Source organism: Neoarius graeffei, chromosome 1 (genome assembly GCF_027579695.1).
Source record: "Neoarius graeffei isolate fNeoGra1 chromosome 1, fNeoGra1.pri, whole genome shotgun sequence".
Lineage (NCBI taxonomy): Eukaryota > Metazoa > Chordata > Actinopteri > Siluriformes > Ariidae > Neoarius > Neoarius graeffei.
The window spans coordinates 62,468,938-62,486,699 of record NC_083569.1 but is presented as its reverse complement, the minus strand read 5'-3'; the positions used below and the strand labels follow the sequence as shown (position 1 = coordinate 62,486,699).

At 42.0% G+C, this 17,762-nt stretch overlaps 1 protein-coding gene across 1 annotated transcript; it reads left to right on the top strand.

Annotated features, from left to right (window-relative positions):
- Positions 1-473: 473 nt before the first annotated feature.
- Positions 474-16,561, top strand: naa40 (N-alpha-acetyltransferase 40, NatD catalytic subunit). The gene is made up of 8 exons (XM_060900409.1): positions 474-865; positions 6,289-6,384; positions 6,481-6,533; positions 9,453-9,548; positions 9,940-10,098; positions 10,304-10,387; positions 14,412-14,489; positions 14,708-16,561. The coding sequence occupies exons 1-8, from the start codon at positions 860-862 to the stop codon at positions 14,850-14,852; spliced, it is 717 nt and encodes a 238-aa protein (XP_060756392.1). The 5' UTR covers positions 474-859; the 3' UTR covers positions 14,853-16,561.
- The last annotated feature ends 1,201 nt before the right edge of the window (positions 16,562-17,762 follow it).

Sequence of the window (17,762 nt, the reverse complement as noted above, 5' to 3'; positions counted from 1 at the left end):
GGGCGGCAGTCGAAGGCAGGGGCCTCGACGACCTGATCCCCGGACACAGCGGCTAGCTGTTGGGACATGGAATGTCACTTCTTCTATAATAATCAGCAAAATGAAAACAACAAAACAAAGCCTTGAAATATTTCACTTTACATGTAATGAAAGCTAGAATTGATGAAAGTTTACATTTTTGAAATAAATTAGGAGGGGGGGGGGAGAACTTTTTAATGATATTGCAATATTTTTGGATGCACTAGTAGTAGAGCTCCACAACATAATCTGGACACACTTTTCCACCTGTACTTTACAGAATGTATGATGGTTAAGTCGCAAATGAGTCAGTATTCAGTATGTAGTGCACTACTAAGGGTGCACCGGTCATGATTGGTTCCATAGCCTACCTAGTGCACTTCTACAGGGAGTGCGGCTCGATTTAAGATTAAACCGAGCTCGTCATTTCCTTTTAGCGGGGTTGCTGTGGACGGGGACAGAGAGAAAGAGGGAGGGAGGAAGGAAGGAAGGAAGGAGAGGAGGAAAGAAAGAAAAGAAAAGAGAAGAAAAGAGAAGAGAGTAGTGGATGTAATTAGCTGCCGGCTGTGCTGTTTGGCGCTAACCTGCTGGAGAGATAAAACCCGGATAAATGTAGCATGCGAGCTAATAGCTATTATTTATATTGTGCTGCTATGTTAAGTTAGCCGAGGCGGCTAACAGTTAGTTGTGGTACAGTAGTAGGTTAGCGTGCTCTGCTTATTAGCGTGTTATTATTTCGGGTGTATTAAATAGTAGCTGCCTGAGGACACTTTTTTTTATTTCTTTAATATTTTTGTTAACGTATAAACAATTAATTGTCTTCGAGGTGAACAGCTACAAAATGGGGGTGAGTTTGTCTTTCATTACTAACTAGCGTTGTTTATTATTATTATTATTATTATTATTATTATTATTGGTGATGATGGGCTTCAGGACGCTTGTGTACTCAGTGTGGGGGAACAAAAGATTTGCTGCTGGATCCTCATCCTCATCTCTCTCCAAACCTGAGGCGAGCCAGTGAGCCCATGTTTGGTATTATATAACTCTCAGCAGTGTCTGTGAACCCTTTAGTGTATCATGAGAACACTTTAGTTTGTCTGGTTCAGACCCAGTCCACTTGTTTGGAGTGTGTTAGTTGAGCAGGAAAGTGCTGTACTTGCATGCGTGTCTGTATTGTGCACTCAGCAGATGCAGGAATGCTGTGTTAGCGAACATGTGGCATGATGGCAGGAAGAAACACAAGCCCGACATGTGGCCTACAACCAGTTACTCTGAGATCTGTTCACACCTACACATCACGATGTATTTATTTATAACTGATTTCCACTCAGCCTCTGCTACGGAGTTATTTTCATCGTGTCTCCAGTCCGTGCTCTTGTTTCCTGCTTCTGTAATTTACATACTGTACATACTCTTCTCTAAATGCTTGCTCACAGATCCTCCTTTTCAGTACAATAGCTCAGTATTTTCCAGTGGGTTTCCCAAAAGCTAGGTGTTCATTGTGCTGCTCGTTCTATCATTTAACGATGATCTTTGTGCTACGATGCTTTTGGGGAACTCTGCACTGATGGGCAACGTTTCAGTCCTGTATTTATTTGCTTGAAAGACCTGTAGTGTGTCCGTTAGGGGTTGTTTTACAATCAGCTAAAAATCACATTTAACACTTATTATCTTCAATATCAAAAGGCTTGACTAAATAAACTTGGTTGTTTATTGTAGCCCTGTGATCGCTCTATTTACCATGCAAAAAAAAATTTGGTGATAACGTTATTTTTGGTGAATGTATGGCAATATATGTCACATTTAGCAAAATTACTCGTGTCTTTTAGAAAGTGTTTTTTTTTTTTTTTTTTTTTACCACAAAGGGATGCACTTAAATCATTCTTTATACCATAAAACAAATATTTGGTTCCATATCATTGGAAACATAGTTAAGTTTTAATGTTGAATGCCAGTAAGTTTTCAGACTGTTTTGATCAAATTAGTATGGAATTGTGTCAAAAAAATGTCGTCTCCGAGACAGCTAATTTTTCAATATAAAATAACATATCTAAAATGGGGGCGGCACGGTGGTGTAGTGGTTAGCGCTGTCGCCTCACAGCAAGAAGGTTCTGGGTTCGAGCCCCGGGGCCGGCGAGGGCCTTTCTGTGCGGAGTTTGCATGTTCTCCCCGTGTCCGCGTGGGTTTCCTCCGGGTGCTCCGGTTTCCCCCACAGTCCAAAGACATGCAGGTTAGGTTAACTGGTGACTCTAAATTGAGCGTAGGTGTGAATGTGAGTGTGAATGGTTGTCTGTGTCTATGTGTCAGCCCTGTGATGACCTGGCGACTTGTCCAGGGTGTACCCCGCCTTTCGCCCGTAGTCAGCTGGGATAGGCTCCAGCTTGCCTGCGACCCTGTAGAACAGGATAAAGCGGCTAGAGATAATGAGATGAGATATCTAAAATGATTATTTTCATCCTAAAATGTGGTCAAGATATTGGGACATAAATATTAGAGACAACTAACACAAAGCTTACAGCCTTATATTTAAAAGCACTATGGAAGTAGTGGATTCTGAATTGTCAAAAAAAAAAAAGTCCTCTCTGAGAATCACTTCATTTGTTTCTCCCATCTTATAGCAGATTACACAAAACTACCATACACGCATGTCAAAAAATTACCTGAAATCTGTTCTTTAACTTGTCCTTCACTTAAAAACTGGTACAAGAACCAGTTTGAATCAATTTGAATTTTGGACCCCTGTGACACAAACTTTGTACCCTGATTGTAAAACAACCCATAGCTCAGTATTTTCCAGTACTGATCTGTGGTGGGTTTCCCAAAAGCTAGGTGTTCATTGTGCTGCTCGTTCTATCATTTAACGATGATCTTTGTGCTACGATGCTTTTGGGGAACTCCGCACTGATGGGCAACGTTTCAGTCCTGTATTTATTTGCTTGAAAGACCTGTAGTGTGTCCGTTAGACGTCAAGACGTCACACTTGCTCGCTGAATAAAATGCATCAAAAGAGCTCGGAGACTGATACAGTGGTTTAAGCCAGTATCGGATACTTTTCAGATATTCCTGATCTCTTCAGATCTTTAAATCTTGGAGTCATAGCCTACTGAAAATGGTTTTGTTTGTTTTTGTCATTGAAAGAAAGAAACTTTATTCATCACGCACTTGTGAAATTTCCTCTCTTCATTTAACCCACACATGCACACACGTGAGCAATGAGCACACACACGTACCCAGAGCAGTGGGCAGCCATGCTAACAGCGCCCGGGGAGCAGTTGGGAGTTAGGTGCCTCGCTCAAGGGCACCTCAGCCCAAGGCCGTCTCATATTAACCTAACCGCATGTCTTTGGACTGTGGGGGAAACCGGAGCACCCGGAGGAAACCCACACAGACACGGGGAGAACATGCAAACTCTACACAGAAAGGCCCTCGCCGGCTGCTGGGTCTGAACCCAGAACCTTCTTGCTGTGAGGCGACCATGCTAACCACTACACCACCGTGCTGCCCACAGTGATTGATGTGCTTGGCTCATTTTCTTCAAACATGAAAAGGCTGAAATATCAGTTGACTCCAGCTATTTATTATTATTATTATTATTATTATTATTATAATATCGGCTGGCCTGGGAATGCCTCGGTATTCCCCCGGAAGGGCTGGTGGAGGTAGTGCTTAGGCTGCTACCCCTGTGACCTGGATCCGGATAAGTGGTGGAAAATGGATGAATGTTTTTTATTATTATATTGGCTGGCCTGGGAACGCCTCGGTATTCTCTCAGAAGAGCTGGTGGAGGTGGTTGGGGAGAGAGAAGTCTGGGCTGCTCTGCTTCGGCTGCTACCCCCGCGACCTGGATCCGGATAAGCAGTAGAAAATGGATGGATGATGATATTATGAAAATGAAGTAAATAGGAATTTGCTCTGTTCCCTTATTTCCATGGCCTAGCTGTTTCAGCTGCTCAAAGTCAACATGGACCATGAGCAGTGCATCCTTTGCTCAATATACGAGGGTTAAATGTCCTTGCCAGACACATTTCTCCCAGCTTCATCTCCATCCTCAGGATGAACTGAATCTGGGTGTCTAAGTAGGCTAAAGTGCTCATCACCTTGACACTGCATCCCTTTTCCCTCTGCTTCCAACAGGACTTGGTTCTTCTATATTTAATCTGCAGTTTACTGGATGTACTCTGCTTTGAACACTTGTCTTTGTCCCTGAATAATACACACTCCCATGTGATGTAAAAAAATCCTAGCTGCAATTTTTTTTTTTCACTTTAACATCAGACCTGTGGGAGTTTTAGAGGGTGAATGCATGGGTTTCATCATATGACCTGAGGGGAAATGTGTTGTTCCTAGCAGATTCCTTAAATGTCAATTCAACCAAAAGTGGCTTGACTGTAAAACTGCATATATTTTTAAGAAGAAACCTTTGTCACATACACACTTCAAACACTGTGAGATTCATCCTCTGCATTTAACCAGTGAACACGTGCGCGCGCACACCCAGAGCAGTGGGCAGCCACACTACAGCGCCCAGGGAGCAGTCAGGGGTTAAGTACCTTGTTCAAGGGTACCTCAGTCCATGTTAACCTAACTGCATGCCTTTTGGACTGTGGGGGAAACCGGAGCACCTGGAGGAAACCCACGCAGACATGGGGAGAACATGCAAACTCCACACAGAAAAGCCCTCACCGGTGGTTGGGCTCGAACCCAGAACCTTCTTGCTGTGAAGCGACAGTGCTAACCACTACACCACCGTGCCGCCCAGGTGTTTAGGACAGTTTATTGCAATTTTATTTCTGTGGGGTGTCTGTCTTAATTTTTGTAATGTGAAAATATTTAACAAATATTTTATTTAGCTAGCTAGCTACTCAACATAATACTGTACATCACACACTGGATAACAGGGTCATATGCAAAAACAGGATGTGTGTTAAACTGAGACTCATGTTCACAACCTACAACTGACACACAGGCACATTGATCTCGGAGGGAATGTCAGTTCAACCAAACGTGGCTGGACAACAGCATATACTCTCACTGGTTAAAACCCGTGTCTGCCAGTTACTTTAAAGCTCTCTGCTGAATCTTTTCACTTTGATGTACATTCACATCTGCAGAATATGGTGTCGTTTTGTATTTCTTTCTGTGAAATACTGTACGATCATGCAAGTTGGTTTAGTCTTTATATCCTATACATCACTGCAGATTAGGTTTTTTTTTTAAATTATGTTTGGAGTAGGATTACACCAAATCTTTAAGTATTACGTTTAATTTGGGGATATCTGTTGATCCTGGTTTCAGCATTGATCTTCCAGTATTCATTTTAAACATCAGAGTGCTTTTGTTAAAAAAAATCTCACTGGCTCCCGACCCTGGTCCTAGAATACTACTGCTCTGTGCAGTTCAGTGTTTTATATTTAGCTGCTCTAACACGTACCTTGCTTCAGAAAAGGCCAAAGAAGATACACAGGTCAGGTGTACTTTTAGGCCCTGTCCACACGAGTACGTTTTTGTCGAATCCGCATAAATACTTTACCGTTTCGGCCTCGCGTCCAGACGGATCTGGCTTTTTCGAGGTGTGAAACGGGTCCCAGAGTGGGAAAATCCAAAAACGCCGGATAGCCCGGAGTCGTCTGGACGGCGAAGCGGATTTTTTCAGAAACGATGACGTATAAGCCCCGCCTCTCTAACCTTTAACCTCAGCTGCCGCCGCTAGATGCGTCGTAATAACAGCAACGGCGGACTACAGGCTTGTGCTCGTACTGCAGAAACAACTCAGTCTATTACAGCTGCTACAACAAAACCTTCTGCTTTTATATTACTGTAAGGAGCAACAAAACGTCTCGTGTTATGAGCTTGTTTTGTAAACAGCGCATGACCTTTTATACGCATGCTCCATGGCTTCTCTTCCGGTTTTAGTGTATTGATGTGGTGGTGTCACAGCGCCACATACAGGCCTGGCATATGTACTACAGCGTTTTGGGTCGTTTCCAGTGAATCGAAACGACGCCGTGTTTACGGAGATTGATTTTTTTTTTCAAAACGGCAGCGTATTGGGTGAGGCCGCGTACTCGTGTGGACGGGGCCTTGGACCGGAGTCAAAATCACTGATTAATGATTACTCAGATGTGCTGGAAATCAGGAATCCACGGAATTTGCTGTACGTCGTTGATCCAAAATTAGAGTTAAGAAAGGTGTTAGTTGGACCTCTGTTTAGATGGTAGAGCTCATTCAGGATTGGTGTTTATTAGTATCTGTCTGTCTTACTCTCTGCAGAGAAAGTCAAACAGGGCAAAGGAGAAGAAGCAGAGAAGGCTTGAAGAAAGGGCAGCTATGGATGCTGTGTGCGCAAAAGTGGTTGCAGCCAATAAGGTACGTCTTTTCTACATCCTGAAACTGAAAGTAATTAAACCTTCACCGTCGTGGGAATTTTTATCATTTTGATTGTCGCATCTTTTGTCTCTGCAGCTTGAAGATCCTCTCTCGGCTTTTCCAGTGTTCAAAAAGTACGACAGGAACGGGTATGTGATGTCACTTTTCCACGAGTTGTTTTCTAGGCCTTAGAACTTGCTGATGGCATTTTTTTTCCACTGATAAGGCGTTGGTGTCTAATCTGAAACCTTTCCACGCTAGTTCTCAGCCAGCAAAAAATGCTGCTGGTTTAAAACCAAGAAGAAATCTTATCATTTCTGTGTCATAACCATCAGTTATTTTTGAGCCCAGCATATAAAAAGATGCGCACGGTGGGGGTAATGTTTTTAAAATTATTAGGGTTGTGTTACATTATAGTTTTTATGACTTACAAAACATGACACTTGGAATCAGTTGTGGTAGAGATTTTATAATCCTACTATCTGGTGTTTTCCAGAAGAGGATGGATTCCCTTTTTAGCCTGTTTTCTCTCAAGTTTTCTTCATGATGTCATCTCAGGGAGTTTTCCCTTGCCGCTGTCCATCTGGCTTGCTAGTTAGGGATCTAAATATAAATCTACATCTGGATTTCTCTCAAGCTGCTTTGTGACAATAGTGCAGTGTAAAGCGATATACAAGCACAATTGAACGGATTTGAAATTAATTACGTATTGCTCCATTTGGAGATTGCAAAGTAGCGCTCTAATAAAAGCTATGATGAAGAGCTATTTGTTTTAGAATGTCTTGTTGGGCCAATTAGTTCTGCTCATTCTGTCTTCCCATAGCAAGGGTATGGCTTATTAGTGAAATTTGGTTTGTCTTGTATGGCATTGGAGATTCAACTAATTGAGTGCCTGAACTCCTTGGACTCTGGTAGTGGTGAAAACTCCATAATATATCTGTGAGTAAAGTTGTGCAAGCGTAACTCGTTAGTTTTTCCGTTAAATGCAGCGGGAAACTTTTGGCTAATTTTCTGTTCGTTTCCCCTGATGTTTTTGTGGCGTCTGTGGATGTGTTGATTGTTGTGGTGTTGGTTATTTCACAAAAGAGTCCGGACAGTGAGTGCTGAATGTGTGTGCAACTGGTGTGCCATGAGGCAAAGTGAAGTGTGCTGTGGAATTTTAAGGAATCCAGTGTAGTTTTGTACAGGCTCATGAAATAGTATTTTTAAATGCCCCAGTGACAGTAGTAAAAGCATTTGTAGATGGTTGCTGATTTACAGCCTTTATTTTTTGTTGTTTTTTTAAATCTAAGTGGTCTTTAAGTCCCATTCTCGGTTTGATTTCAAAAATAAATTTCGGTCCAGGGAGCAGGATTATTATTGTAGCAACTGGAAGGCAGTTGCTCGAATTGTCAGTTCCACATTGCGAGTACAAAGGCTCGCGGGACTGTTAATGTTTAAGCTGGGAGAGTGTTATGGGCTAAATAGCAGTAAGCCACTGTGGCTGAGAGTCCTCCAGCTAGTATTCATGAGAAACATGCATCATGTGGTTAAAGTAACAGCTTCTCCTAGATCTCTGTGATGTACAGAGCACAGGAGATTTCATGAGAAGCTAAGATCTCTGTCTCATGTCTCCTTCCACACACCCGCCAAATTAGTTCACCACTTATCTCTGTGGTTGCCTGCTTTTACATCTGAGTCGAATGAACGTTCTTCATAATTGATAACCAACTTTAGTTGGTGTGCCTTTACGTTCTGGTTTGACCTTTGATGTGCCTTGGCCCCAAAATAGTTGAAAACCTCTGGCCGAGACTCCTCCTTTCCCACTATGGTATGATGATTGTTAATCGGATCAATAGAGACTCAGTATTGAATATAGTATTGAATTCCTAACTTCTTTAAAGGACTCATCTATTTTTTTTTCAATACTTTACTGAAATAATTACAGCCTGATTTAAAAATCATTTTAGATGCTAAAGTCAATAAATAAATAGCTCATACAATTACACGGGAAATTATCTGGCACTGTTTCAGTAATATGTAGATGCCGAAGGATTTTAATTTCGCATTAACTTTGTCACGTGGAGCAGGAAGAACCACCTCCAGCTCAACGTGATGAAGACGAAAGAACTGGTGGTTGATCTGAACCCTGTTAACATCCAAGGGGTCAGTGTGGACGTGGTGGAGGAATAGAAGTATCTGGGGGTGTACTTGGATAATAAACTGGACTGGTCCGAAAACGTGGACACGGTACACAAAAAGGGCCAGAGCCGTCTCTATTTTCTGAGACTGCTGAGGTCCTTCAACATCTGCTGAACGATGCTGCGGATGTTCTATGAGTCTGTGGTGGCCGATGCCATCCTGTACGCTGTTGTCTGCTGGGGCAGCGGCTTGAGTGTGAAGGACACTTACAGACTCGATAAGATCATCAGGAAGGCCGGCCATGTTGTAGGCGAGGAACTGGACTCTCTGACAGTGGTGTTGGAGAAGAGGACACTGTCCAAAATAAAGACAGACAAATCTTAGACTGTCCTTCCCACCCTCTACATGAGGAGCTGATCAGCCACAGGAGCACGTTCAGTAAACAGCTGATTCTTCTACGCTGCACAACTGAGAGACAGGAAATCATTCCTACCTGTTGCAGTCAAGCTGTACAATGCCACTGTATAACTGTAGTACACTGTCGTACCATGTATACTGTATTCTTAACTCGGGTGCGATATATGTATATCGGAATCATTGTATATAGAATCACTTCATTTTGCTTCTACTTGAAGTTATTGAACTTTATTTTTATTCTTTTTTTCGGACGATTTTATCTGCTATTTTTAGACATGTTTACTACTTCTCTGATTCAGGAGCTTTTGTAGCAAATTTGAATTTCCGTCTGGGGATTAATAAAGTGATTTCTGATCATCTGAAATCCCCCATTGCTGTTATTTTTACACTGCACAATGGAAAAACTCCTGCATGTTTATGTAATTGTTTGGCACTTAAACAGGTGACCACACAGGCTGGGTCTTAAGAAGATTCACCAGTATCCTAATACACTGTGTCTCTGGAAAAGTGTATGATTGTGTGTATGGCAGGTTAAATCTGGAGATCGAGTGTAAGCGGGTGACTGCTCTGTCTCCCATCACTGTGGAGTGGGCCTATGAACTGACCAGAGCTAACGTACAGACACTGTAGGTATTAAGCACACAGATTATTTATTCATTTTTAACGTAAGCATAGACCTGTCTGTTTGTCATTAGATGTATGATATAACTGGTAGCATGAATGTCTGCGTAGACTGAGGTAATGTAGGACTAAACACATTATTTTAATGAGGCAGGTCTGTTCATGAGTTGTTTTCACACTGTTGGTGCTCGTCACAATATCACTTGCATTTAATACTGTTAATGTGACTACAGAGGATCTGAATGTGATTCACAGATTTATAGCCATGATATTCATGATTTAACATTTCGCCAATTAACATGGAGCCATGTAATGGCTTCTAGTGGATTAAAGCAGGTTATACAAACGTGCACAGTTCCTTGTGTGTTAATGGATCCCTGCTTTTGTGGTTCATAGATATGAACAGAGTGAGTGGGGCTGGAAGGAGCGAGAGAAAAGGGAGGAGATGAAGGATGAAAGAGCGTGGTATCTCCTGGCCCGTGATGCCGAATCTGCCCCTGTTGCTTTCTCTCATTTTCGATTTGATGTTGAATGTGGTGACGAGGTGTTATATTGGTAAGGTCTGTTATTTTTCAGTATGGCCGTATGCATCATATAGTCTTGATTATTTGCCTCCAGCTTCAGTTCTTTAATTGAGCTGTAACTCGTGGTTGAACGTTATCCTTGTATGTTCACACATTAGACATTGTGTTTGTAATGTGTGAAAATGTAAACATAGCTGAAGGCTGTTAATAAACTAAACCCTTTAAACTTTTTCCAGTTACGAACTCCAGTTGGAGAGCAAGGTCAGGCGGAAAGGTCTGGGAAAGTTTCTCGTCCAGATCCTGCAGCTTATCGCCAACAGGTACAAATTTGCAAATGTCATGCAATAGTAGATGACTGGTTAGGGTGCTTCAGGACTCTGTATACACCAAATACACACAGCCACAGGCAGCACAGTCCGAAGAAACAGTGATGTGTATGAAGTTTGGGAAAGCGTGTACAGTGGTATTTGAAAGTTTTATGAACCTTTTAGAATTTTCTGCATAAATCTGACCCAAAACATTCAGATTTTCACACAAGTCCTAAAAGTAGCAGGAGAGCCCAATTAAGCAAATGATTAAAAAAAAATTATACATGGTTTTATTTATTTATTGAGGAAAATGATCTGACTCCATGTTAGTGAGTAGCAAAAGTATGTGAACCTCGAGGACTAGCAGTTAATTTAAAGGTGAAATTAGAATCTGATTTTTTCAGTCAGTGGGCTGATGGTCAGGAGTGAGTGGGTCTCCTGTTTTATTTGAAAGAACAGCCATCTGTCGAAGGCTGATCTTCACACCACATGTTTGTAGAAAGTGGATCATCTGCACAAACGGATGTGATTTCTGAAGACCTCAGAAACTGAGTTGGTGTTCATCTGGCTGGAAAAGGTTACAAAACAATCTCTCTAAAGAGTTTAGACTCCACCAAATCACAGTCTGGATGGACCACAGATGGAGCAAATCCAAGATCATTGTTACCCTCCCCAGGAGTGATCAACTAACAAAGATCACTCCAAGGGAAAGGCATGTAATGCCGCTTTTCCACTACAAACGCGGCTGAGCCGTGCCGTGCTGAGTCGAGCTGAGTGGGGCTGTTGGAGTTGCATTTCGACTACAACCGCGCTGAACCGTGCTGGCTGGAAGTGGGTGGACACATTGGGTGGAGTTAGCGAAAGTGGGTGGACGTCACGTGATGTCGTTAAGCAGCGCAAACAGTGACATCAGTGAGCTTTTAAGCGGTAGTCTCACGACCCGGATAGTAAAGAATAAACATGGAGAACATGGAGTCGTTAGTGTTGCTGGTCTTGGTTCTGTGGCTTGTTGTCACCGACAACGCCAACAGATACTGGCAAGAGCATATAGATGAGGCGAGGCGCATAAGGCTTCAGAATTCTCGTAATTCGTAATTCTTCTCCTTCCGGGTTTACGGTGTTTACAGATCCCAGCGTGCTCGCGGGGCGTGTGTGGGCATGTGAGGACACTCCTCCTCACCAATCAGTGCACAGGGGAGTGTCTGCTCACGCCCCCAGCCTCACTCGGCACGGTTTGGCTCGCTTCAGCCCCACTCCAAAACCGTGCGAGTTTTAGGGGCTAAGCAGGGCTGAAGCGAGCTGAGTTGTGCTGTTTTTTGGTAGTCGAAACGCGAGCCGTGTCGGGCTGAAGTGAGCTGAAAAAGGGTAGTGGAAAAGGGCCAAAATAGTCCACGAGGTCACAAAGGAACCCAGAGTAACTTCTAAGCAACTGAAGGCCTCTCACACACTGGCTGATATTAATGTTCATGAGTCCATCGTCAGAAGCATAATGGTGTGGAGAAAGCTACTGTTCTCCAAAAAGAACACTGCTGGCCATCTACAGTTTGATAAAAGATCACATGGACAAGCCAGAAGGCTAATGGAAAACTGTTATGGGCAAATGAGACCAAAATGGCTAACTTTTGGTTTAAATGAGAAGCGTTATGTTTGGAGAAAGGAAAACACTGCATTCCAGCATAAGAACCTTATCCCATCTGTGAAACATGGTGGTGGTAGTATCATGGTACGGGCTTGTTTTTCTGCATCTATGCCAGGACGGCTGGCCATTGATGGAGCAATGAATTCTGAATTATTCCAACAAATTCTAAAGGAAAATATCAGCACATCTGTCCGTGAACTGAATCTCAGGAGAAAGTGGGTCATGCAGGAAGACAATGACCCTAAACACCCAAGTTGTTCTACCAGAGAATCTCATCTCATTATCTCTAGCCGCTTTATCCTTCTACAGGGTCGCAGGCAAGCTGGAGCCTATCCCAGCTGACTACGGGTGAAAGGCGGGGTACACCCTGGACAAGTCGCCAGGTCATCACAGGGCTGACACATAGACACAGACAACCATTCACACTCACATTCACACCTACGGTCAATTTAGAGTCACCAGTTAACCTAACCTGCATGTCTTTGGACTGTGGGGGAAACCGGAGCACCCGGAGGAAACCCACGCGGACACGGGGAGAACATGCAAACTCTGCACAGAAAGGCCCTCACCGGCCACGGGGCTCGAACCTGGACCTCCTTGCTGTGAGGCGACAGCGCTAACCACTACACCACCGTGCCGCCCTCTACCAGAGAATGGTTAAAGAATAAAATGAAATGACCTGGCCATTCAAAAACAAAGTCCTGACCTAAATCCACATGAACTACTTAAAGCATTTCTATTGAGGAAACCCACCAACATCCCAGAGTCGAAGCTGTTCTACAAAGGAATGGGCTAAAATCCCTCCAAGCCAATGTTCAGCACTGATCAACAGTTACTGGAAATGTTTAGTTGCAGGTTTTGCTGCACAAAGAGAGGTCACAAGATACTGAAAGCCAAGGTTGACATTATTATTATTATTATTATTATTATTATTATTATTATTGTTGTTGTCACTCGTGTAATATTGGACCATTTTTGTTTAAATAAATAAATGACCAAGTACAAGTATTGTGTTTTTGTCTCTGTTTAACTGGTTTTTTTTTTTTTAATCTACTTTTAGAACTTGTGTGTGAAACTGATATTTTAGGGCATTTATGCAGAAATATAGAAAATTCTAAAGGGTTCACAAATTTTCATACACCACTGTAATTCTGTCATGGACTGTACTTTTGTAGCTTATTTCTAAAACTAGAATACATCAGGATTTATTTGTAGCACCACAGCTCTGTTCTTTGGCCACTTTTGCACAAACTGTCAGCCAGTTTACGTCAATTCAGCATTCCTACTGGTGGTGCAAACGGGGAGGGGAAGCCCTTGAATGTATGTTGTTCTTGTGGGAGCTCCCCAGCGGGTAGTTCCTCTCATGGAGTTCCTAGAACTGTCTGGTCCAAAAGCACCAATGGTTACACCCTCTCTTACTCTCCTTGAACCTGAAATAATGGAAATGCTTGTTTTTAAATTGTTTGTGAGGGGAAGGGGGTGTTTTTTTGTTCAATGGAAACTTGGGGGGGGAATCAGTATTGCACAAGCCCAAACCAGAGTTTGATTCAAATGGAGTAAAGGCTGCATATGTGAGAGACTTTAATGGGCAGTAAATTTCACAAAATTTTTTATACAGGCGCCGCCCCCCCCCCCCCCCCCCCCATTTAATTAATTTATTTTTTAAATAGAAGTGTGCGCTTTATAGCTGCTTAAACCCTTGATCTCTTAGTTGACAGTGGTGGATCCTTATGGAAATAAAGGGACGTTCTTTAATCTACCATGTAAAATGTATACGTTGGACGAATATCCTAAGTAGTGTCTGCTATTGACATTTACCTTCCATATTTTCCATGATTTAAAATCCTACTGGGATATTCAGGGATGATGGTGAATCATGACTCGATGTTGATGTCCTGCTTTCAGGTCCCTGTATAATTCGCTCACTGGCTGTAGGGTGATGAGCTATTGCCATCATGCAGCGTCCGTCGTTCATCTGTCTACAAGTCACAAAAATCGCTATTCCTCCCTGAGTATTCAATGGATTCTGATTTTGTTGTGCAGACTGATTTAGATCTTCCAAAAAGTTACTTCCTGGTTTTGTGATTTCTCATTAACAAATTGCTAATTAGGCCAGTTAATGAACTTTTTTCAGGAAAATCCCTACTCCTTCAGTTCTCAATGGATTTTGATTGATTTTTTTTGGAAGATCAAATTTGTTCTAATTTTTCCCGTGAACAACTGGGCTAATTATAAACGAGTCTGGTTTCTCATGGTACAGCCATGTGAGCTACTGCGTCGCTGACGCTCTGGTTAATACATCACCCCTGTGACTCATTTTGTTTCAGAATTAACAGAACTCCTCATACTGCTATTTGAACGTTTTATGACTTCCTATTTTTGCTGTCTTTGTTTCAGTACACAGATGAAAAAGGTCATGTTGACTGTCTTCAAACACAACCATGGAGCCTACCAGTTTTTTCGGGAGGCCTTACAGTAAGTTCCAGCTTTTTTGCTTGCCAGATGGCTAATGATTTTTTTTTTTCCAAGTTTATAATTCATCTGTACATTTTAAACGGTGGACAGTGTGTAAAGATAAAATAAAAACTAATAGATGTGTAGGTGGAGAAATGGCCTGTTTTTTTCTGATATCTGTGGCAGAGCTTAACACTGTTTCAGTGTGATTAATATGATTACTGTGCTTTCTGCCTCAGGTTTGAGATTGACGAAACCTCGCCCAGCATGTCTGGTTGCTGTGGAGACGAGTACTCGTATGAGATTTTGAGTCGACGGACAAAATATGGCGAGGTGTCGGGTCACGCGCATGCTGGCAGCCACTGTGGAGGCTGCTGCCATTAGGTGCTGGTCCTGCTGTTCTCTTACACTCCTCATCTGAACCTCCAGTCAACAATCATGTTTGCCCTGCGTTTCCCCCATATCGCATCCCCTTAAGCCTAGTTCAGTCATGCAGTGTAGCCAAGAAGAACAAGGAATGAACAGGAACCAATCAGAACGCCACTGATGTGTTCATCTTTCAATAACCGGTATTTAACAGTGTTTAGAGAGAGATCTTGCAGTAGGTTACAGTACATAAGGGACTTGTAGAAGAGGATCACCGTAAATGATGTGATTATGGTTTGGATAGCTCCTTTCTTGAATGTTTTTTGTCATGTGTAATGTGTGTGGAATTGGAAATGCATAATAAAAATGCAAAGTGCATTATCCTTCAGTTACAAACTTGATGCACACAGTGGTTCTCTTGTCCCAGTGTGAATTGAATCATGTTGGGGATGGCAGCAAACTTTATTTGCATAGTGTTTGCGTTTAAACATCATGAAAAATTATCCTATCGCTCAGTATTTTTGACTTCACTTAAGACCATTTACTGATTTTATAAACTTTCGCTATTTGTCATCTATGTGCTGGGTATGTGGGGTTTTTTTTCTTTTTTTTTTTTTTTTTAATATTAAATTGTTCACTAAATTCATTTGAAAGTGTTACTCTGCAGGCTGTATAGGTAAGAATTGAAAGCCACATGGATTTTGAGGTATGTGTTACATGGTGCTCTTAATGACCGTACAAAGGTGATGCATTTTAAAGCTGTGAAGCAGTGACTGAACTAGGCCTTAGATTAATCTCTCCTCTATGAAGGTCCTCCTTCTTCCTTGTTGTTGGTCTCCCCCCCCCCCCCCCCCTTTTTTTTTTTTTTTTAATTAACTTAATTGCTGCCCATTACTTGAAGAAAAACAAATGTATTCCCTCTCCAGCTTCATGACTCTTTGAATAACAGGGATGGCAGTAATGCTTATGTGACAGCTCTGTGTAGTGAACTTTTCCTCTCACCTCAGGAACCAGCATGGTGAGTCGTACATCTACACATCCCATGATTGTGATGATAATCACAACACACACCAAGGCTGGACTTGATGCCTTTAGCCTACAGTTCTCTCTCTCCTAGGCTGTTGATCGTTATAGTGAGTTCAAGGGCATGGCACACTGGCTGTTACTGCCATTTTCTCTTGCTCTGTCAGGGTACTTGTACATACATTTTAACAAAAATGCAAGGGGCTTACTTACGTGTTGTATTCAGTTACTTAAAGAAATACAATGAATGGCTTTGTATTCTTTATAATCCCTCAAACTGGTCAGTCTCAGGTCATTCAACTAAGTAAAACCTATATCAAATATTTTATAACGGTTATCCCTGTCTAATCGATGAAGGGGCTGATACTTATGGCAACACAACCGTAGTGTAGAAAAGTACTGTTTTTTTTTTTTTGTTGTTTTTTTTAAGTATCATAGCCTTCTTTTATCATCTCAAAACATAAGTTGTGGGTTTTTTCTTTTTTCTTTTTTTTCCCTTAACTGTATATAATCTGTTTGCTATTTTCATTTTATTTGCCTTCATAAATGTCTTTGGAGAGAGCTCACCTTGAGACAATTTAAAAGTGATTTGTTTGATAAATGAGTATTCCTGTCTCATGCTTTGTTGTTGATGCAGAAAGGGAAGTTATTTCAGCTTTTGGTGTTTTATTTGTATGCAACAAATAAACTGGGTTGACTCAGAATTGCTTCATTTGTTTTGTTTTATATTATGCTGAAAATAAATTACAAAGCATGATGCACTTTACCATTGTACAAGCCCAAATCAAACAAAGTTGGGACAGTATGTTAGGCGGGGGATATAGAAACGGGTTTCATCCGTCTGGTCACGTTTTCGTTTCTGGGCCAAGTCTTTTAAAACTACTGAAGATATCTTCATGAAACTTTGTTTGCATATCAAGCAACATGTGAACTGGTGCCTTTTTTGCTAGTTTGGATTTTTGAAAAAGTATTTTTCAAGTTTTTACATGAATAGATTTTGACTTTGTTTCTAAGAGCAATGTTCGTTTCTGGAGCATATATCCAAAACTATTCATGATACGGATTTTAAACTTGGTATACATGTTAAGGTGATGTAGATGTACCTTTTTCATACTAAGATTTTAATTTTTCATGTTTCCATGGAGGGGCAGCACGGTGGTGTAGTGGTTAGCGCTGTCGCCTCACAGCAAGAAGGTCCGGGTTTGAGTCCCTGTGGCCGGTGAGGGCCTTTCTGTGTGGAGTTTGCATGTTCTCCCCGTGTCTGCGTGGGTTTCCTCCGGGTGCTCCGGTTTCCCCCACAGTCCAAAGACATGCAGGTTAGGTTAACTGGTGACTAAATTGACCGTAGGTGTGAATGTGAGTGTGAATGGTTGTCTGTGTCTGTCAGCCCTGTGATGACCTGGTGACTTGTCCAGGGTGTACCCCGCCTTTCGCCCGTAGTCAGCTGGGATAGGCTCCAGCTTGCCTGCGACCCTGTAGAACAGGATAAAGCGGCTAGAGATAATGAGATGTTTCCATGGAAACAATTTCAGACTTGGTCTCTCAGGTTAGTCTTAGGGGTAGGTTTTGTTTCCGGAGCAGAACTTGAAAACTATGAATGGTATGGTCTTGAAAGCTGGTGTATGTGTTGATTAAGTAATGTATATGTGCCTTTTTGATACTAAGAAATGTGAGATTTTAATTTTTATCTCACCTGGACCAAAGGTCTGATGGGTTTATGCCATGGGCTGCTGAGGTCAGTGTAAAGAGGTAGGGTTGGTTTCCTGCAGCAGAACTTGAAAAATGTGACAATATCTTGAAACTTGGTATATAGTTGGTATGTAGGGCGGGGGATATAGATGACTGTCTTCTTGTTGATTTACAAATCACTTTCATTTTTAATCTTTGTCCTGTATTGCACTCAAA

Coding starts and splice junctions, on each gene's coding strand:
- naa40 (XM_060900409.1), top strand. Junction 9,549..9,939: donor AGAGCTAACGTACAGACACT/GTAGGTATTAAG, acceptor TGTGGTTCATAG/ATATGAACAGAGTGAGTGGG. Junction 10,388..14,411: donor CTGCAGCTTATCGCCAACAG/GTACAAATTTGC, acceptor TCTTTGTTTCAG/TACACAGATGAAAAAGGTCA.